General features: G+C 43.0%; 1 protein-coding gene across 1 annotated transcript in view; it reads left to right on the top strand.

Moving 5' to 3' along the window:
* Positions 1–22,083, top strand: part of LOC147123480 (talin-1) — a 287,370-nt gene that overhangs the window by 263,676 nt on the left and 1,611 nt on the right. The window contains exons 52-57 of the mRNA XM_085973632.1: positions 1,871–1,976; positions 5,057–5,181; positions 11,149–11,274; positions 11,775–11,837; positions 12,115–12,297; positions 21,484–21,612. Coding sequence (XP_085829758.1) covers positions 1,871–1,976; positions 5,057–5,181; positions 11,149–11,274; positions 11,775–11,837; positions 12,115–12,297; positions 21,484–21,612 — 732 coding nt within the window. The remainder of the gene's footprint in view (positions 1–1,870; positions 1,977–5,056; positions 5,182–11,148; positions 11,275–11,774; positions 11,838–12,114; positions 12,298–21,483; positions 21,613–22,083) is intronic.

Raw genomic sequence — 22,083 nt, 5'->3', positions numbered from 1 at the left:
AACATGGATTTACAAAAGGTAAATCGTGCTTGACTAATCTACTGGAATTTTTTGAGGATGTAACTAGTAAAATAGATAAGGGAGAACCAGTGGATGTGGTGTGTTTGGACTTTCAGAAGGCTTTCGATAAGGTCCCGCATAAGAGATTAGCGTGTAAAGTTAGGGCACATGGGATTGGGGGCAAGGTATTGACTTGGATAGAGAACTGGTTGGCAGACAGAAAGCAAAGCGTTGGAATAAACGGGTCTTTTTCCAAATGGCAGGCAGTGACTAGTGGGGTACCGCAGGGATCGGTCCTTGGACCCCAGCTATTCACTATATATATTAATGATCTAGACAAGGGAACTAGATGTAATATCTCCAAATTTGCAGACGACACAAAGCTGGGTGGGCGTGTGTGCTGTGAGGAGGATGCCGAGAAACTCCAGTATGATTTGGACAGGTTGGGTAATTGGGCAGAAGCATGGCAAATGCAATATAACGTGGATAAATGTGAGGTTATCCACTTTGGTGGCAAAAACAGGAAGGCAGATTATTATCTGAATGGCAATAGATTGGGAGAAGGGGAAGTGCAACGAGACCTGGGTGTCCTTGTGCACCAGTCGCTGAAAGTAAGCATGCAGGTGCAGCAGGCGGTTAAGAAGGCAAATGGTATGTTGGCCTTCGCAGCGAGAGGGTTTGAGTACAGGAACAAGGATGTCTTGCTGCAGTTGTACAGGGCCTAGGTGAGACCACACCTTGAGTATTGTGTGCAGTTTTGGTCGCCTTATCTGAGGAAGGATGTTCTTGCCATGGAAGGAGTTCAGCGAAGATTCACCAGGCTGATACCTGGGATGGCAGGAATGACATATGAGGAGAGATTGGGACGATTGGGCTTGTACTCGCTGGAGTTTAGAAGAATGAGAGGGGATCTCATTGAAACGTATAAAATTCTGACAGGACTGGACAGACTAGATGCAGGAAGGATGTTCCCGATGGTCGGGGAGTCCAGAACCAGGGGTCACAGTCTAAGGATAAGGGGTAGGCCATTTAGGACAGAAATGAGGAGGAATTTCTTCACCCAGAGAGTGGTGAACCTGTGGAATTCTCTACCACAGAAGGCAGTAGAGGCCAATACATTAAATATATTCAAGAAGGAGTTGGATATATTTCTTAAGGCTAAAGGGATCAAGGGGTATGGGGAGAAAGCAGGGACCGGGTACTGAATTTGGATGATCAGCCATGATCGCATTGAATGGCGGAGCAGGCTCGAGGGGCCGAATGGCCTACTCCTGCTCCTATCTTGTATGTTTCTATACCTCGGGCTGGTTTCCCCGAGTTCAGCCCAGAAAGGCACTGGCTGCCTAGGCAAACCAATGGGCCTAAAACCTGCTTCAGGCGTGGGTAAAGGCTGCCTCTTATTTGTCCTTACCCAATAAGGTGGGCGGTGCATTTCCAGACAGAAGTGTGTGTGCTTACTGTGCTCCATTTTGGGGCCTTAGATGTCCGCGCAGCCCCTGTAAAATGGGTGCTGCGCGATGCTATCTCTAGGCCAATGTGTTACCATCATGATCCCGCCTCACAAGTTTGTGTAGTGTAACTTCAGCTCCACGAGAGGCTTCTAGTACACTTGAAAGTACTAGAAATCGGCGCTGTCTGCCTCTCAAACATTTGAAGGGGAAAGGAGATGTGTGCTGCTGTAGTTGACGACATATCAGAAGAAATTAAAAAGCATTCCTCGTCACTTTACTGTAATTTTATGGCCTATAATAAACTTGTGTAAGTGAGTGTGGATATATACTAATTGTATAGTGCCATAAAAGTGCCCAGCTATTATTTTTGAATACTTTTTCTTCCCCTGTTATTCAGTATTTCTTGATCTCCTCTCCAGATTCTTCAGAAGCCATCACCGGAACTCAAACAGCAGCTGGCAGCATATTCAAAACGTGTGGCTGGTTCTGTCACTGAACTTATCCAGGCTGCAGAGGCCATGAAAGGCAAGAAAACCTTTTGCATTTTAATTAAATTCTTGGTACTACAGCCATCATTGTTGATGTGTGTGAAGAAAAAGAGCCTTTTTAAAAAATAAAATAGCTTTGATTGAAGCGCATGGCAAGGATTAAGTCTAATATTGGGGGGTGTTAGGCTGTAATGCACTGGTGATCTGACTTGGGTATGAAACAACAGCTTTTCAACCCACTGCTTAAAATGCAGTTTAAAAGAAAATCTTCATGTACAATGTTATAGCTGAATAGTTTCATATTAATCATATTTTACTGTTAAGGATATTTAAAACTACCCTAATGGCTCATGTGGTACTTTGTGGTGTAGTTCTACGCACTGTAGACCAAGAATGTCCCATATTGAAACCCTGTTGTGTGCTGAGTTAGTAAGTCTTAGCCAGTATGGTGATACCATTGGCCTCTGTCTCTCTGGGCCAGGGAATGTTTTTGGGGGAAGGAAAAGAACATCAGTAATTCTATGCTTGATCATTACCCAGTGATCCACTGCTTGTGTCACTGAAAAGTGACAACAGGATTAGATTCTGCTTGATGCCTTTTATAGTGAAAAACACTGCCGAAACTCACTGTTTAAGCTTGCGCACAATGAATAGGCCACTACCATGAATACACTGAAAAGGGTAATTGTGAGGGGAGGAGGAGTCCTCAACCAAATGTTTGGGGACACTCAACACCAGATAGACGATGGGAATTGTTCTTCAAGCCAGATCCAATCCATCATCCATTTCTTTGCTGCCTTAATGTGAATGATATTTGTAATAGTCTGCATTAAACACCCCTGCCAAGTACAGCTTTGTTTCTTACATTTCCTGGTTTGCAGACAGAGAAGGAGGAATTGGGGGAGGAAGAGAAAATAAAATAACTTAGCAGGTAGAGAGATAAAAGAAAATCGGGTGGAGAAGAATAAACACACGAGAATAAAAACATCTGATGCCAGAGAATTAAATCAAAAAGAAAAGGGAATAATTGGATAATTGATTAAACTTGGATAATTGAAATTTAAATAATTGGGACACAATCTCAAGGAATTGTTAAATTGTTGTAGAGTTTGTATATCAGTTGGTCCGTTGATTCCCTTCCCTCTGCTCAGGAAATCTCATTTTATCCTTACGTTTACATTTATTTATATTTGAGCACGCGAATTAAATAAAACAAACTCTAGTCGTTTAGTTCACTGGAAGGATTTTTTTTTTAATTTTGTACCCTAAGTGCTGACTCATACAACAGGCATTTGTTCTGGCAAAACGAAGGAATTGAGTGTACTCCAAAGCAACAAAATTAATGTTTTGACTAACGTTGTACAGTCGTGCAGTGGAGCTTAAAAACACATAGAAAGGAAATTTATACACCAGAAATTCCTTTGTACTGAAATAATCTAATAAATTAAAAAGCTGATAATTTGATGGTGTCTTAGACAGTTTTCCAGCATACACCAGCATATAATTTGTAATGATGTCATCATTTTACAGATTTATATGTCTGACTGACTTTATATGGAAGTTTTCAGTGAACTTATTGCAGCCACAAAACACTGGAGGAAACTATGTGCTGAAGTAGATAATCTTGTAATGTGCTGGAGGTTTTGTTTAGTTGTGAATTATGGCAGTTCTGTGTTAAGTTTTCTATGATTGGTGTTAACCTATTACAGTCTGGCAATTGTGTTCTATTTAGTTTAAAAAGCCTTTTTCATTGTAAGTGCTAAAAACACAGCCCTTTCACTAATGCAATAATCATCTGGATTGATTACAACAAAATTGAAATTATTACAAATTTAATTTTAAAATAATTAGTTGAATTTTCTCCGCAAAACTGCCAGGAATAAAATGGCTACTGCTTTTTGCTCCAGATTCTGTGCGTAGTTTTTTTTTTAATACCCGAGTCAGGTATAACATGGGTTGACTCAAGCTTCTTATGCATTTTTGAATAATATGGCTTACTCATTGCTTCATGTGCCCTAAGCACCTAATGAGCAGGCTGTTCCCCATCTACGCCTTCCATCCTCATGCTCGCAGGTATCCTGCGGCTTCCAAATGTGTTTCTAAATTCCCTTCCCCATTCCCTTGCTGGCTGCTTCCAATTTGTATTGCTAACTACTAATCCCTGATGAAGACTAATTGGATAGCTCTATCAAAGAGCTGACACCGGCATGATGGGCCGAAAGGCCTCTCCCAGTGCTGTTTCATTCTGCGAGAATTGCAGAACAGTACACTGAATTAGGAGTGTGAAGGAGGCTTTGTTAACCCCACCTCCCATTAGATCTCTTGCTACAATTGTGAGCAGTAGGGCTCAGTGAACATCAAGGCATTGAGAAGAGAGATAAGTTGGAAGCATGTTAGAAAGCATGAGGGTGCTGAAAACACAGTAGCAGGTTGGGAAGCCAAGAGTACAGATTAAGATTAATTACCCACTTCTTTAAACTGTGCAACCTGTACTTTTTCACAATACCTTGGCTCCTGTCCTTAATTCAACACAGGCATGCATGTGCACAACTATTTGAGAGTCAACAACAACTTGCAATTTATGTAATGCCTTTTAATGTAGAAAATGGCACAAGGTGCTTCACCGAAGCATAATCGGACAAAATTAAGTCATGATTAAGACTTTCATTTCTGGCTACCAGACCTTCACTGATGTCTGGCGATGTGGATCACCATGTCTCTGGGATACCAGTGCCATGTTACTTAGTGTTGCTGTTGAAGCTGGGATTGCGGTCAAGTGGCAATGCTAGAAGATAAGTACAGCATGAATTGGGTGAAACGGCCATTGTGTTTTCTTTATTGGCATTATGAGGCCCAGTCACAACATGCACATATAAGAAGCAACGATCCCGTCAGGCTGCGCAGCTGTCTGGCGGTCCCGCGCAGGCCGTTTGCCGGCTTTACAATGGAAAAATTGCGCAAGCGCGGAAAGGGGCTGCACACCCCAAAAAAATTCGAGGGAACATTGATAAGTATTGGAAAAGCTTTGTGCCACATGGCCTACACTCCAAGGAAACTTTCAAGAAAATGCTCTCGAGTGATCAGTTTCTTACGTAACTTTTTATCTCCATTCTTTAGGCACAGAATGGGTGGATCCTGAAGACCCAACAGTTATTGCTGAGAATGAGTTGCTGAGAGCTGCTGCAGCTATTGAGGCAGCAGCCAAGAAACTGGAACAACTGAAACCAAGAGCTAAACCCAAGGTGAAAAAACACCCACAGAGTGACTTTAAAACTGCAGCATACTTTTTCCTGGGCTCATAGATCTAGTTCGAAATCTAACAAAGCAAAATGGAATAATTAATTATTTCAGCAAATAGCTTTTCCTAGAACTTTTCAAAAAAAACATTTTATTGGACCTACCTGATGGTTTAATGAGTTTATCCAATGAGAGGTTGAGCCATACAAACCAATCTGTGCTGAGTTAGCTGACCTCAGCTGGGGTAGAAAATTGGCTGAAGCTACTGGTCATTATCCGGTGAGTATAGCTGGAGAAGTGCATGTGTGGAAGTTAGGTGAGGATTGGATTGGGCCTGACTGTGATGCCCCCTGTAGTCCGATAACCTACACTTGCTGTCGAGGCTTGCACATTTGTAATGGACATTTGGATAAGGTACCGGAGGATGATCTGTGCCTGTGGATCTATACACCCAAGAATTCAAAACCTTCTGAAGGGAAAGGAATGAGTGAGAGAAAAGGAAAATACCAAAAAGGCAATAGGTCAACAGCTCAGTAATGGTAATGGTTATGTTCTGGACTGGTACCTAGAGAGCTTGATGATAACTACTAGTGACCAATGTTCCCTGTAAGCTGCACAGCCGTGCAGTGCTCCAGGGAACCTGCGCAACCACCCATGCGTGGTATTTTGAATGGCCTGTGCAGCTCCTTAAAGAGGCCGCGCAGGGCCAAAACAAATTACAGGGAACATTGCTAGTGACTATCCTAGTTACTGTATTACCCTTATAAGGTACCTTTGACTCGTTCTTGACAAAGGCAAGGATGAAGCCTATGTTGAGATTGACAAAATGGGGAAGTAAGTCCATCAGTTCAGTCTATCATGTGATTCTGCACCACCCTCGTTTCTCCCCCCCCCCCCCCCCAATTAGATAGCACTACTCATTGGAGAAGTTTGCCGGGTCAAACCATTTCATAGGTGCTTGCATATGTTTCAGGGTTGGGGAAAGAAGTGGGCTAAAAGTTGAATTTTCAAGAAGAAAAAGCAATGCAAGAAATTTGATTACTGAATTATGCAATGTACAGCTCTTGTAGTCTTTGAGGATGTAGCTGTTATAACTTATCGTTTTCTCCCTCAACATAGAAACATAGAAGATAGGAGCAGGAGTAGGCCATTCGGCCCTTCGAGCCTGCTCCGCCATTCAATGTGATCATGGCTGATCATTCAAATTCAGTACCCTGTCCCTGCCTTTTCCCCATATCCCTTGATCCCTTCAGCCTCAAGAAACATATCCAACTCTTTCTTGAATATATTTAATGAACTGGCCTCCACCGCCCTCTGTGGCAGAGAATTCCACAGGTTCACCACTCTCTGGGTGAAGAAATTCCTCCTCATTTCAGTCCTAAATGGCTTACCCCTTATCCTTAGACTATGACCCCTGGTCCTGGACTCCCCGGCCATCAGAAACATCCTTCCTGCATCTAGTCTGTCCAGACCTGACAGAATTTTATAGGTTTCGATGAGATCCCCTCTCAATCTTCTAAACTCCAGTGAGTATAAGCCCAATCGACACAATCTCTCCTCATACGTCATTCCTGCCATCCCAGGTATCAGCCTGGTGAATCTTCGCTGCACTCCCTCCATGGCAAGAACGTCCTTCCTCAGGTATGGTGACCAAAACTGCACACAATACTCAAGATGTGGTCTCACCAAGGCCCTGTACAACTGTAGCAAGACATCCTTGTTCCTGTACTCGAACCCTCTTGCTACGAAGGCCAACATACCATTTGCCTTCTTAACCGCCTGCTGCACCTGCATGCTTACCTTCAGCGACTGGTGCACAAGGACACCCAGGTCTCTTTGCACTTCCCCTTCTCCCAATCTATTGCCATTCAAATAATAATCTGCCTTCCTGTTTTTGCCACCAAAGTGGATAACCTCACATTTATCCACATTATAGTGCATTTGCCATGTTTCTGCCCAATCACCCAACCTGTCCAAATCGTACTGGAGTTTCCCGACATCCTCCTCGCAGCTTACCCTCCCACCCAGCTTTGTGTCGTCTGCAAATTTGGAGATATTACATCCAATTCCCTCGTCCAGATCATTAATATATATTGTGAACAGCTGGGGTCCTAGGACCGATCCTTGCGGTACCCGACTAGTCACTGCCTGCCACTCGGAAAACGACCCGTTTATTCCAACTCTTTGCTTTCTGTCCGCCAACCAGTTCTCTATCCAAGTCAATACCTTGCCCCCAATCCCATGTGCCTTAATTTTGCACGCTAATCTCTTGTGTGGGACCTTATCGAAAGCCTTCTGAAAGTCCAAATACACCACATCCACTGATTCTCCCTTATCTATTTTACCAGTTACATCCTCAAAAAATTCCAGTAGATTAGTCAAGCATGATTTACCTTTTGTAAATCCATGTTGACTTTGTCCGATCCTGTCACTGCTTTCCAAGTGCTCTGCTATTACATCTTTTATAATAGACTCTAGCATTTTCCCCACTACTGATGTCATGCTTACCGGTCTATAATTCCCCGCTTTTTCTCTACCACCTTTTTTGAATAGTGGGGTAACATTAGCTACCCTCCAATCCATGGGTACCATTCCATAGTCTATCGAGTTCTGGAAGATGATCAGTAATGCATCTACTATCTCTAGGGCCACTTCCTTAAGTACCCTGGGATGTAGATCATCAGGCCCTGGGGATTTATCGGCCTTCAGTCCCATCAATTTTCCTAACACCATTTTCCTACAAATACTGATTTCTTTCAGTTCCTCGCTTTCATCAGACCCTATGTTCCCCGGCATCTCTGGGAGGTTATTTGTGTCCTCCTTTGTGAAGACGGAACCAAAGTAGGCATTTAGTTGGTCTGCAATTTCCTTGTTTCCCATTATAAATTCCCCCGATTCTGACTGTAAGGGACCTACGCTTGACTTCACCAATCTTTTTCTCTTCACATATCTATAAAAGCTTTTACAGTCAGTTTTTATGCTAGCTTACTCTCATATTCTATTTTCCCTTTCTTAATTAATCCATTTGTCCTCCTTTGTTGACTCCTAAACTGCTCCCAATCCTCAGGATTATTGCTTTTTCTAGCCAATTTATATGTCCTCTCCTTGGATCTTATGCTATCCCTAATTTCCCTTGTTAGCCACGGTTGAGTCACCTTTTTTGTTTTATTTTTACGCCAAACTGGGATGAACAAATTCTGTAGCTCATCCATTCGGTCTTTGAATGTTTGCCATTGCCTATCCACCATCAACCCTTTGAGCGCCATTCCCCACTCAATCCTACCCAACTCGCTCCTCAGACCATCGTAGTTTCCTTTATTTAAATTGAGGACCCTTGTCTCTGAGTCAACTACTTCGAATTCTTCATCAAGATGGAGAATGATCAGTTTATGATCGCTCCGACCCAAGGGGCCTCGTACAACAAGATTGCTAATTAATCCTTTCTCGTTGCATAATACCCAGTCTAAGATGGCCTGATCTCTGGTTGGTTCCTCGACATATTGGTCCAGGAAACCATCCCGTAAACACTCCAGGAATTCCTCCTCCACAGTATTGTTACTAATTTGGTTGGCCCAATCTATATGTAGGTTAAAGTCACCCATGATGACTGCTGTGCCCTTATTGCACGCTTCTTTAATTTCCCTTTTAATGCCATCCCCAACCTCTACCTTACTGTTTGGAGGTCTATATACCACTCCCACTAATGTTTTTTTCCCCTTAGTATTTCTCAATTCTACCCATACAGATTCCACATCATCAGAGCTAATATCCTTCATTACAATTGTATTAATCCCTTCTTTAACCAGTAATGCTACCCCCACCTCCCTTTCCTTTTTGCCTATCTTTCCTGAATATCGAATACCCCTGGATGTTGAGTTCCCAGTCTTGGCCATCCTTGAGCCACGTTTCCGTAATCCCAACCAAATCGTATTCGTTTACCTCTATTTGCGCAGCCAATTCATCCACCTTATTACAAATGCTCCTCGCATTAAGACACAAAGCCTTCAGGCTTGTTTTTTTAACGCTCTTAGACCTATTAGAATTATTATTTACTGTGGCCACGTTTGATTTAAACCGTTGATTTCTCTGACTGCCACTTTTGTTTTTCTCCTGCCTATCTTTTGCTTTTATCCCTGTTTTCCTTTCCTCTGTCTCCCTGCTCAGGTTCCCAACCCCCTGCCATTTTAGTTTAAACCCCCCCGAACAGTGCTAGCAAACCTCCCCGCAAGGATATTTATCCCGCTCTGGTTCAGGTGCAACCCGTCCAACTTGTACAAGTCCCACCTTTCCCAGAAGCAGGCCCAGTGATCCAGGAAACTAAAGCCCTCCCTCCTGCACCAACTCTTTAGCCACGCATTAATCTGCTCTATCCTCCTATTCCTATACTCACTAGCACGTGGCACCGGGAGTAATCCAGAGATTACAACCTTTGAGGTCCTGCTCTTTAATCTGCAACCTAGCTCCCTAAATTCTTGTTGCAGGACCTCATCCCTCTTCCTACCTATGTCGTTGGTCCCAATGTGAACCACGACCTCTGCCTGTTCACCCTCCCCCTTCAGAATGCCCTGCAGCCGTTCAGTGACATCCTTGACCCTGGCACCAGGGAGGCAACAAACCATCCTGGAGTCACATCTACGGCCACAGAAACGTCTATCTGTTCCCCTTACGATAGAATCCCCTACCACTATTGCTCTCCCACTCTTTTTCCTCCCTTCCTGTCCGGAAGATAGCCGCTGCCGCTGGGGGTTAATTTCCACGGGTAGCCAGGACCCTTATCTAACTGAGCATTTAAATTTGTAAACCTCAATAGTGTGTTGGCAGAATATTTGATTGTGGAATCCATCACAGATGAGCAGAATCCTGTCCTTGTCCATAATGTCCATACATGAGTGCTTCCACCTTTGGTCAATCGATAGCGGTTAGAAGAGGGAGTCTTGTCCATAATGTCTGTGCATGAGCGCTTCCAGCAGTGGTCAATCGATAGCCATTAGAAGAGGGACTCTTGGCCAATTTCCCCTTTCATTCCAGGGAAGTTGAAGCCAGTTGCAGTACTGGCCCGATTGGGATTACTTAATTCAACAGGGATGGATTTGGACTTGGGATCTTCCTAGTCTCGCTAACTCATTGTCATGCTGTACAATGCTTTTACCTACTGAGTAAATGGGAAAGCTCAACTCTTATTGTATCAGACCTGTAACCACTAGTGCTTCACCCCAGTGTTGTATAGCTCAAAATATTCTCTTCTGATACAACCTACATTTGGGAGAGTAAAATCTGTAATTGTACTGTTGGGTGTTTTTTCACAGTTCGAATGTAAACAATGAAAATTTCTCACATCCTTCATTACACTTTTCTGAACTTCTAGTGATTACGTTAATATTAGATCAAGCGTGCAATTCTTAACTTTATTAATTTGTATGAATTGTGGTGTGAATTTTATGACTTAAGCATAACTCTAGATACAGTTTCTATATAGTAGTGGAATTATTTAGCAGCGATACAGTATAATCAATATTTTGTGATTAGAGATATTCACTGCATATATTGTTACAAGCGACTGTCTGATATGTTTGCTATATTAGGTTGTTAGCTAAAACTCAACTATATATCAAACATATTTGTACAATTTCTTGTCTTTACAGCATTTTAAAAGGTGGCTTATTAATTTTTGTTTAATAGAAAACCTACATATTTCAGTGAGTTTCTGTCCTGAGTTCTCTATCTAATTATGCAAATTTTGTGGTATATAGTAGAATGTATCCTACCCATGACTTTCTTTTACATGTTGTCTATCCAAAATTCTTCCATTTTATTTGTCATCTATTCACTAAATTCCACAGTTATCCTTGAATTCGCACTAATTTTGTTTGAGTTTTGGTAAATGCAATTATGTTTTACTGGCAATTAACAGTATATTTTCCATATGATTTACATTCACATTTAGTTTTTTTTAAAACTTTTTTGTCCAACAGCAAGCAGATGAAAGTCTTAACTTTGAAGAACAGATCCTGGAGGCAGCCAAGTCGATCGCCGCGGCAACCAGTGCCCTTGTGAAAGCTGCCTCCGCTGCTCAGAGAGAGCTCGTGGCTCAAGGCAAGGTAAGGAGTCGCTCAGTGTCAGAGTATTTCACAAGTTGCCTGAATGCATTAGTGCCCATTTTCAAGTTAATTTTACAATGCTTGTGTATTTTTTAAAATATGTATTGGCATAAGAATGAAATGCAAAAATGGCAGGCAAAATCTTTTGTCCACTTAATTTTTTTTAATGTTCTCCAGGACAGTACAAGTACTTATTCTCAGTATTACAAAGACCCGGTATAATTTCATGTGTACAATAGGGTTTTTATTTCAGCACCTAGTATTAGGACCAACCCACCTCAGGATTTATTTTCAGTTCAATAAAGGATTACGACTATTGTAAGCTAATTAATTGCCAATCTTACTTTGCATTCTTTCCCTCTGTTTGTTTGATCAGGCTATAATTATTCACCTAGTCTACTTCTTAATGTGTTCACCTGAATAAATTATTTAATTGCAGGATGGTGACTCTGACAAACTCTGCACTGTAAACATTGACGGAAGTATTTTTTTAATCATAGGTTGGAGCTGTGCCGGCAAATGCAGTGGACGATGGCCAGTGGTCACAAGGCCTCATTTCAGCAGTGAGTACAGTGTTAAAGTGTGGCTTCTCCCAGTCCCAAAAAAACAACTTGGTCAATTATTAGATGGTCTGACTATCATTTATATGGAACTGCAAGGGAATATTAATCTTTGAGAACTACTATAGGTATTTCAGAATACTTTAAAATCTCTTCTCCTGATTTAAATCAAATTATACAAATTCTAGTCAGCAGAGGATCCTAATTGTTGGTTCTCAGGCTTGATATTTAATGTTACTGCTTCAGACTGCAAGTTTAGTAACATACCTTGTTTCAACAGGCTCGAATGGTTGCTGCTGCCACAAGCAGTTTGTGTGAAGCAGCCAATGCTGCAGTTCAGGGCCATGCCAGTGAGGAGAAACTCATCTCTTCAGCCAAACAGGTGGCGGCATCCACAGCTCAGCTGTTGGTGGCTTGCAAGGTGAAAGCAGATCAGGATTCGGAGGCCATGAAGAGACTCCAGGTATGAAATGTGTATACAGTGTGAATTAAATTATATTTACTACAAAAGTGCATTTTATAAACAAGCACACGCACACGCAAACGTGAGTGGGGCACACGAATATGCACACGCAAATTCCTCCTCCTCTTCTCCCTCATTATGAAGGAAGGGCAGAGACTCTGCTAATTGTCCAATACACTGTCGACACAATTATATTTGGTTAAAGGCTGTGTAACCACTGTGGATGCAGTAATAGAGAAAAAAATCAAAGTCTCGTGTACTTTTTATATAAAAAAAAATTATAAATATTTTTTGACCCCAGGATGGATTTGGCCACAATGACTGTGCTGTGCCACAAGAGGCCATTTTGTTCTAACATTACTTTGAAAATTAATTTAATAAGTTCACTACCCACTGAAAAAAAAATCCGTGCAGAGGATACCAAGGAGATCAGACTGGGAGCAGATTAGACTGTTAACTGTGGAGAAATTCAGTCACTTCTTGTTTGTGGGGTAAAAAGGGAGGAGAGATACGAGAGCAGACATGACACCAAGCTTGAATTTTAAAAGCTTGAAAATTATAGATAGAGGGAAGTGAGATCTACAGTTTTATGTCTTGGAAAGAAATAATAGATGGTATAGTCTGTCTTGCTTTCAAAACACCAGGATTTCATTAAACCATAATGGTAAGTGTCACCTGAAATTATGGGTAAGATTTCATAATTTGGTAACAAACACTTTGGATCAACTCTGTTCAAATGCATATATTTATTTTAAATGTCTAGAAAAAAAAAATCAGTTATTGGACAGTTACCACTATTGGTGGCCACACTAATTACATAGAAACATAGAAGATAGGAGCAGGAGTAGGCCATTCGGCCCCTCGAGCCTGCTCCGCCATTCAATGAGATCATGGCTGATCATCCAAATTCAGTACCCTGTCCCTGCCTTCTCCCCATATCCCTTGATCCCTTTAGCCTTAAGAAATATATCCAACTCTTTCTTGAATATATTTAATGAACTGGCCTCCACCACCCTCTGTGGCAGAGAATTCCACAGGTTCACCACTCTCTGGGTGAAGAAATTCCTCCTCATTTCAGTCGTAAATGGCTTACCCCTTATCCTTAGACTATGACCCCTGGTTCTGGACTCCCCAGCCATCAGAAACATCCTTCCTGCATCTAGTCTCTCCAGACCTGACAGAATTTTATAGGTTTCGATGAGATCCCCTCTCAATCTTCTAAACTCCAGTGAGTATAAGCCCAATCGACACACTCTCTCCTCATACGTCATTCCTGCCATCCCAGGTATCAGCCTGGTGAATCTTCGCTGCACTCCTTCCATGGCAAGAACGTCCTTCCTCAGGTAAGGCGACCAAAACTGCACACAATACTCCAAGGTGCGGTCTCACCAAGGCCCTGTACAACTGTAGCAAGACATCCTTGTTCCTGTACTCGAACCCTCTTGCTACGAAGGCCAACATACCATTTGCCTTCTTAACTGCCTGCTGCACCTGCATGCTTACCTTCAGCGACTGGTGCACAAGAACACCCAGGTCTCTTTGCACTTGCCCTTCTCCCAATCTATTGCCATTCAAATAATAATCTGCCTTCCTGTTTTTGCCACCAAAGTGGATAACCTCACATTTATCCACATTGTAGTGCATTAGCCATGTTTCTGCCCAATCACCCAACCTGTCCAAAATCGTACTGGAGTTTCACGACATCCTCCTCACAGCATACCCTCCCACCCAGCTTTGTGTCGTCTGCAGATTTGGAGATATTACATCCAATTCCCTCATCCAGATCATTAATATATATTGTGAACAGCTGGGGTCCTAGGACCGATCCTTGCGGTACCCCACTAGTCACTCCCTGCCACTCGGAAAACGACCCGTTTATTCCAACTCTTTGCTTTCTGTCCGCCAACCAGTTCTCTATCCAAGTCAATACCTTGCCCCCAATCCCATGTGCCTTAATTTTGCACACTAATCTCTTATGTGGGACCTTATCGAAAGCCTTCTGAAAGTCCAAATACACCACATCCACTGGTTCTCCCTTATCTATTTTACCAGTTACATCCTCAAAAAATTCCAGTAGATTAGTCAAGCATGATTTACCTTCTGTAAATCCATGTTGACTTTGTCCGATCCTGTCACTGCTTTCCAAGTGCTCTGCTATTACATCTTTTATAATGGACTCGAGCATTTTCTCCACTACCGATGTCAAGCTTACCGGTCTATAATTCTCTGCTTTTTCTCTACCACCTTTTTTGAATAGTGGGGTAACATTAGCTACCCTCCAATCCATGGGTACTGTTCCAGAGTCTATCGAGTTCTGGAAGATGACCAGCAATGCATCTGCTATTTCTAGGGCCACTTCCTTAAGTACCCTGGGATGTAGATTATCAGGCCCTGGGGATTTATCGGCCTTCAGTCCCATCAATTTTCCTAACACCATTTCCCTACAAATACTGATTTCTTTCAGTTGCACCCTTTCATCAGACCCTATGTTCCCCGGCATCTCTGGGAGGTTATTTGTGTCCTCCTTTGTGAAGACAGAACCAAAATATGTATTCAGTTGGTCTGCCATTTCTTTGTTCCCCATTATAAATTCCCCTGATTCTGACTGCAAGGGACCTACGCTTGACTTCACCAATCTTTTTCTCTTCACACATATCTATAAAAGCCATTACAGTCAGTTTTTATGTTCCCTGCAAGCTTACTCTCATATTCTATTTTCCCTTTCTTAATTAATCCCTTTGTCCTCCTTTGTTGAGTCCTAAACTGCTCCCAATCCTCAGGATTATTGCTTTTTCTGGCCAATTTATATGTCCTCTCTTTGGATCTTATGCTATCCCTAATTTCCCTTGTTAGCCACGGTTGAGTCACCTTTTTTGTTTTATTTTTATGCCAAACTGGGATGGACAAATTCTGTAGCTCATCCATTCGGTCTTTGAATGTTTGCCATTGCCTATCCACTGTCAACCCTTTGAGTGCCATTCCCCAATCAATCCTACCCAACTCGCTCCTCAGACCATCGTAGTTTCCTTTATTTAAATTGAGGACCCTAGTCTCTGATTCAACTACTTCATTCTCCATCTTAATGAAGAATTCGATCATATTATGATCGCTCCGACCCAAGGGGCCTCGTACAACAAGATTGCTAATTTTCCTCTTGTAAACTGGAATCCTTTGATTTTTCTCCGCATATACTTGAGTAGCTTTTCTTTAAAATGAAGACTACAAGCTTTTATTACCAATTGAATTATTTTGAACACTTAAATAAAGCTTAAAAGTAGATGTCCGCATTATTTAATTTTCTTTCTTTTATCATGCTTTTTGTTTTCTAATTATTTTGCTCTTAAAACATCCAATCAATCTTACTTTGATTTAAACAAGTGGGAAATCCTCCTTTTGAAGCCTGATCTAGTGTATTTTATCATTGCAATATCTAATTTTTCACTTTGGGATGTTGTATAGAAATGCATTGCACTGTCTCCTCAGTTTTAGCATAGTGTCACCTAGTGACAGAAATGGAGTATAACCGTGTAATAACCTTTTCGTGCAAAAATCTGATTCTCGCCACTTGGCCTCTAAACAGGATTTAATTCTAGCCTGATTCAAAAGATAGTAGGCCCTGGATTTAAACAAGTAATATTTTATGCTCCTGAGGCATAACATTTTTGGAAGGATGCTAGAATTAGTTTGATAAATATGTAGCTGTTCAAAGTATAAAGAGCTGAGTAAATTTGACATTTTTAAATATGTCCATTTTAGTCAAGTCTCCTATTGAACAATTCCGTTCTTAATCTTTGGCATATTACTATGTTCATATCCATTTTCCAAACAAAAAAATCTTTGTTCACATTGTCATGTCTCTTAATCAGGATTAATTAGTTCTTTTCTAGAAGTACATTAAAATATTTATTTTCTAGTGCAGGGATTTGATAAATTTTATTAATTGCTGTTCTAATAGTACAATAAACTCAACTGTTTTACAAACTGACAAAGTTCCATGTATTGCTGGTTATGAGTAGTTTAGCCTATAGTGAGAGATTTTAAACATTATACTATTGGAAACTCTTGGCTCTTAATGTCCTTTATGAATAGCCTGATTTAAAGTTCTATGGCCAAGCTGTTTTGTGTTGCAAGACTCTTTCCACCCCTTCCCCTAGCCACCCCATGGCTCAGTAGGTAAATGCACCACATGGTGTGGTACTGAACCATACAGACCAGTAAGGTCCCAAGTTTGATATCTGGTCTGTGCTGTTAGGGAATATCGCAACATGGAAGGTGGAAGAGTACTGAAGTTAACCTCAGTGTCCCTGAGCTGGTGGATTAAATTTTCTGAGCTTCCTGTTTCTGATCAGTAACTCCAGTTATCAGTGTGCTGACTGGTCACTTGGTTGGAATAGCCTGATGGCAGTCACTGCCCAAGTTAAGATACGATGAATGGCCATTTGAATGAAGGGCACTCAGGCCTGGGTATGTCCTGTCCCACTGGCAGGACAGACCCACCAGAGGTGGCGGCACAGTGGTATACATTCGGGAGGGAGTGGCCCTGAGAGTCCTCAACATTGACTCCGGACCCCATGAAGTCTCATGGCTTCAGGTCAAGCATGGGCAAGGAAACTTCCTGCTGATTACCACCTACCGCCCTCCCTCAGCTGATGAATCAGTACTCCTCCATGTTGAACACCACTTGGAAGAAGCACTGAGTAGCAGCAAGGGCACAGAATGCCCTCTGGGTGGGGGACTTCAATGTCCATCACAGATTGGCTCAGTAGCGCCACTACTGACCGAGCTGGCCGAGTCCTGAAGGACATAGCTGCCAGACTGGGCCTGCGGCAGGTGGTGAGAAAACCAACGAGGGGAAAAACTTACTTGACCTCGTCCTCACCAATCTTATCTGTCGCGGATGCATCTGTCCATGACCTCATTGGTAGCAGTCACCACCACCTAGTCCTTGTGGAGACAAAACAGTCTTCACACTGAGGACACTCTCCATTGTGTTGTGTGGCAATACCACTGCCCTAAATGGGATAGATTCCAAACAGATCTAGCAGAAACTGGGCATCCATGAGACATTGTGGGCCGTCAACAGCAGCAGAATTGTATTCCACCACAATCTGTAACATAGAAACATAGAAGATAGGAGCAGGAGTAGGCCATTCAATGCGATCATGGCTGATCATCCAAATTCAGTACCTGCTTTCTCCCCATACTCCTTGATCCCTTTAGCCTTAAGAAATATATCTAACTCCTTCTTGAATATATTTAATGAATTGGCCTCTACTGCCTTCTGTGGTAGAGAATTCCACAGGTTCACCACTCTCTGGGTGAAGAAATTCCTCCTCATTTCTGTCCTAAATGGCCTACCCCTTATCCTTAGACTGTGACCCCTGGTTCTGGACTACCCGACCATCGGTAACATCCTTCCTGCATCTAGTCTGTCCAGTCCTGTCAGAATTTTATAAGTTTCAATGAGATCCCCTCTCATTCTTCTAAACTCCAGCGAGTACAAGCCCAATCGTCCCAATCTCTCCTCATACGTCATTCCTGCCATCCCAGGTATCAGCCTGGTGAATCTTCGCTGCACTCCCTCCATGGCAAGAACATCCTTCCTCAGATAAGGCGACCAGAACTGCACACACTACTCAAGATGTGGTCTCGCCAAGGCCCTGTACAACTGCAGGAAGACATCCTTGTTCCTGTACTCAAACCCTCTCGCTACGAAGGCCAACATACCATTTGCCTTCTTAACCGCCTGCTGCACCTGCATGCTTACCTTCAGCGACTGGTGCACAAGGACACCCAGGTCTCGTTGCACTTCCCCTTCTCCCAATCTATTGCCATTCAGATAATAATCTGCCTTCCTGTTTTTGCCACCAAAGTGGATAACCTCACATTTATCCACGTTATATTGCATCTGCCATGCTTCTGCCCAATCACCCAACCTGTCCAAATCATCCTGTAGTTTCTCTGCATCCTCCTCGCAGCACACACGCAGTAACCTCCTCACAGCACACACACAGTAACCTCATGGCCTGGCATATTCCCCTCACTACCATTACTATCAATCCAGGGGACCAACCCTGGTTCAATGAAGAGTGCAGAAGAGCATGCCAGGAGCAGCACCAGGCGTATCTAAAAATGAGGTGCCATCCTGGGGAAGCTGCAACACAAAACTACACTTATGCTAAACAGCGGAAGCAGCATGCTATAGACAGACCTAAGCGATTCAACAACATGTATTTTATATAGCGCCTTTAACGTAGTAAAACATCCCAAGGCGCTGCACAGGAGAATTTTAAGACACAAAATTTGACACCGATCCACATAAAGATAAATTAGGGCTGGTGACCAAAAGCTTGGTTAAATTGGTCAAAGGATCAGATCAAAGCTCTGCTGTCCTGCCACATTCAGTCATGAATGAACTAGATGCAGGAAGGATGTTCCCGATGGCCGGGGAGTCCAGAACCAGGGGTCACAGTCTAAGGATAAGGGGTAAGCCATTTAGGACAGAGATGAAGAGGAATTTCTTCACCCAGAGAGTGGTGAACCTGTGGAATTCTCTACCTCAGAAGGCAGTTGAGGCCAATTCATTAAATATATTCAAGAAGGAGTTAGATATATTTCTTAAGGCTAAAGGGATCAAGGGATATGGGGAGAAAGCAGGGACAGGGTACTGAGTTTGGATGATCAGCCATGATCTCATTGAATGGCGGATCAGGCTCGAGGGGCCGAATGGCCTACTCCTGCTCCTATCTTCTATGTTTCTATGGTGGTGGACAATTAAACAGCTGAAAGGAGAAGGCCTCATGAATATCCCTATCCTCAATGATTGCAGTGCCTGGCACGCGAGTGCAAAAGACAAGGCTGAGGAGATTGCAACCATCTTCAGCCAGAAGTGCTGAGTGGATGATCCATATTGGCCTCCTCCTGAGGTCCCCGCCATCACAGAAGCCAGTCTTTAACCAATTCGATTCACTCCACATGATATCAAGAAATGGCTGAGCGCACTGGATTCAGCAAAGACTATGGGCCCCGACTACATCCCGGCTATCGTGCTGAACACTTGTGCTCCAGAACTAACCACATATCTAGCCAAGCTATTCCAGTACAGCTACAACACTGGCATCTACCTGACAATGTGGAAAACTGCCCAGGTATGTCCTATCCACAAAAAACAGGACAAATCCATCTGGCCAATTACCGCCCCATCAGTCTACTCTCAATTATCAGCAAAGTAATGGAAGGTGTCATCGACAGTGCTATCAAGCGGCACTTACTCACCAATAACCTGCTCACCGACATTCAGTTTGGGTTCTGCCAGGACCACTTGGCTCCAGACCTTATTGCAGCCATGGTCCAAACATGGACAAAAGAGCTGAATTCCACAGGTGAGATGAGAGTGACTGCCCTTGACATCAAGGCAGCATTTGACCGAGTGTGGCATCAAGGAGCCCTAGTAAAATTGAAGTCAATGGGAATCGGTGAAAACTGTCCACTGGCTGGAGTCATACCTAGCACAAAGGAAGATGGTTGTGGTTGTTGGAGGTCAATCATCACAGCCCCGGGACATCGTTACAGGAGTTCCTCAACCATCCATCCATCTTCAGCTGCTTAATCAATGACCTTCCCTTCATCATAAGCTCAGAAGTGGAGATGTTCACAGTTGATTGTACAGTGTTCAGTTCCATTCGCAACTCCTCAGAAAATGAAGCAGTCCATTCCTGCATGCAGCAAGACCTGGAAGACATTCAGGCTTGGGCTGATAAGTGGCAAGTAACATTCGTGCCAGGCAATGACTCTCTACAACAAGCGAGAGTCTAACTACCTCCCCTTGACATTCAGTGGCATTACCATCGCCGAATCCCCCCACCATCCACATCCTGGGGGGTCACCATTGACCAGAAACTTAACTGGACCAGCCACATAAATACCGGTAGCAAGAGCGGGTCATAGTTTGAGTATTCTGCGGCAAGTGTCTCACCTCCTGACTTCCCAAAACCTTTCCACCATCTACAAGACACAAGTTAGGAGTGTGATGGAATACTCTCCACTTGCCTGGATGAGTGCAGCTCCAACAACACTCAAGAAGCTCGACACCATCCAGGACAAAGCAGCCCGCTTGATTGGCACACCCTCCACCACCGGCGTACCGTGGCTGCAGTGTGTTCAATCTACAAGATGCACTGCAGCAACTCGCGTAGGCTTCTTCGGCAGCACCTCCCAAACCCACGACCTCTTCCACCTAGAAGGACAAGGGCAGCAGGTGCATGGGAACACCATCACCTGCATGGTTCCCTCCAAGTTACAAATCATCCTGACTTGGAAGTATATTGCCGTTTCTTCATCGACGCTGGGTCAAAATCCCTCCCTCCGGAACAGCACTGTGGAGTACCTTCACCACAAGGACTGCAGCGATTCAAGAAGGTGGCTCACCACCGCCTTCTCGAGGGCAATTGGGGATGGGCAATAAATGCTGGCCTTGCCAACGACGCCCACATCCTGAAATGAATAAAAAATAACTACAATAAGGTGCTGGAGTATGTTCTAGCATTTGGAGCCATTTTCAGGAGAAGGCTGAGAGAAGCTCGCGGTGTCCCAACTTGTGACACGCTTTCAGATTCTGTCATTAGCCAAGATTACATGATGCTGTCAAGCACTTGTAATATTTCAGTAGTTCAATTTACAAAACGTCATTAGCTTTGGAGAGTTTCTTGCAGATTAAAAAATGACTCTTGCACGTTTACTTAAGGCTGTGAATTAACGTGTAATTCTGCGACAAAATGCATGCTCATCCTTAATTTGTTGGAAAAGTCGCAAAAACCGTGAAAATGACATTTACAGTGGACAAGTGGGAGAACTATTGCAGAAATTGCCCCCCCTTTTTTCTTTTAACACTGTAATAACATCACAAAATTCCTTTATCAATTCACTTGCTTAAGAGTAAATATAATTTGCCCTTACTTTTCTGTAACACTGCTTGCAAAACACCTGTGGTGGTCTCTAACATTGCACTCCCACTAGTTTTAGTGCAACAGTTCTTTTTCACGTTACATTTAGTATTCAGGAGGAAAGCTTTATTGTGGAACTCCATTAGGAGGAAGTTCTCCCAATCTTGCCCCCAGCATGTAAACAACTTCTAGGATTAGCATTTTCATTTGAACCATTACTTAGTGTGCGCTTTTTTTTTTGCAGACTGCGGGTAATGCTGTGAAGAGAGCATCTGACAACCTCGTGAAGGCTGCGCAGAAGGCTGCAGCATTCAATGACCACGAAGAGGAGAATGTTGTTGTCAAGAATAAGATGGTTGGTGGCATTGCTCAGGTAAATGAATGGATTGAGTTGGGTAAAGTAATAGTTATGTTGCTGGACTAGTAATCCAAAGAACATTCATTCAAGTCCCACCGTGGAAGTTGGAGAATTCTAATCCAGTTCAATAAAATCTGAAACTAAAAAGCTAGTATGAGTAAAAAAGTGACCGTAGCTGTCGGACCGTCGTAAAAACCCAACTAGTTTATTGATGTCCTTTAGAGAAGGAAATCTGTTGTCCTTACCCGGTCTGGCCTATATGTGACTCCAGTCCCACACCAACGTGGTTGACTCTTAACTGCCCTCTGAAGTGACCCAGCAACCACTCGGTTGTATCATCACCTTCTCAGGGCAACTAGGGATGGGCAGTAAATGTTGGCCTTGCCAGCGACACCTGCATCCCGAGAGTGAGTAACTAAAAATTGCATCTACGTGGGCTGTTGCCATGCCACTTTCTAGTTACGTTAAGGAGTTACACCTTCTTTC

The sequence above is a fragment of the Somniosus microcephalus genome, chromosome 2 (genome assembly GCF_052327205.1).
Source record: "Somniosus microcephalus isolate GS21.2 chromosome 2, FLI_Smic_1.0, whole genome shotgun sequence".
Taxonomy (NCBI): domain Eukaryota; kingdom Metazoa; phylum Chordata; class Chondrichthyes; order Squaliformes; family Somniosidae; genus Somniosus; species Somniosus microcephalus.
The sequence above is the reverse complement of the archived record's forward strand: the minus strand, read 5'-3'. Positions and strand labels throughout refer to the sequence as shown.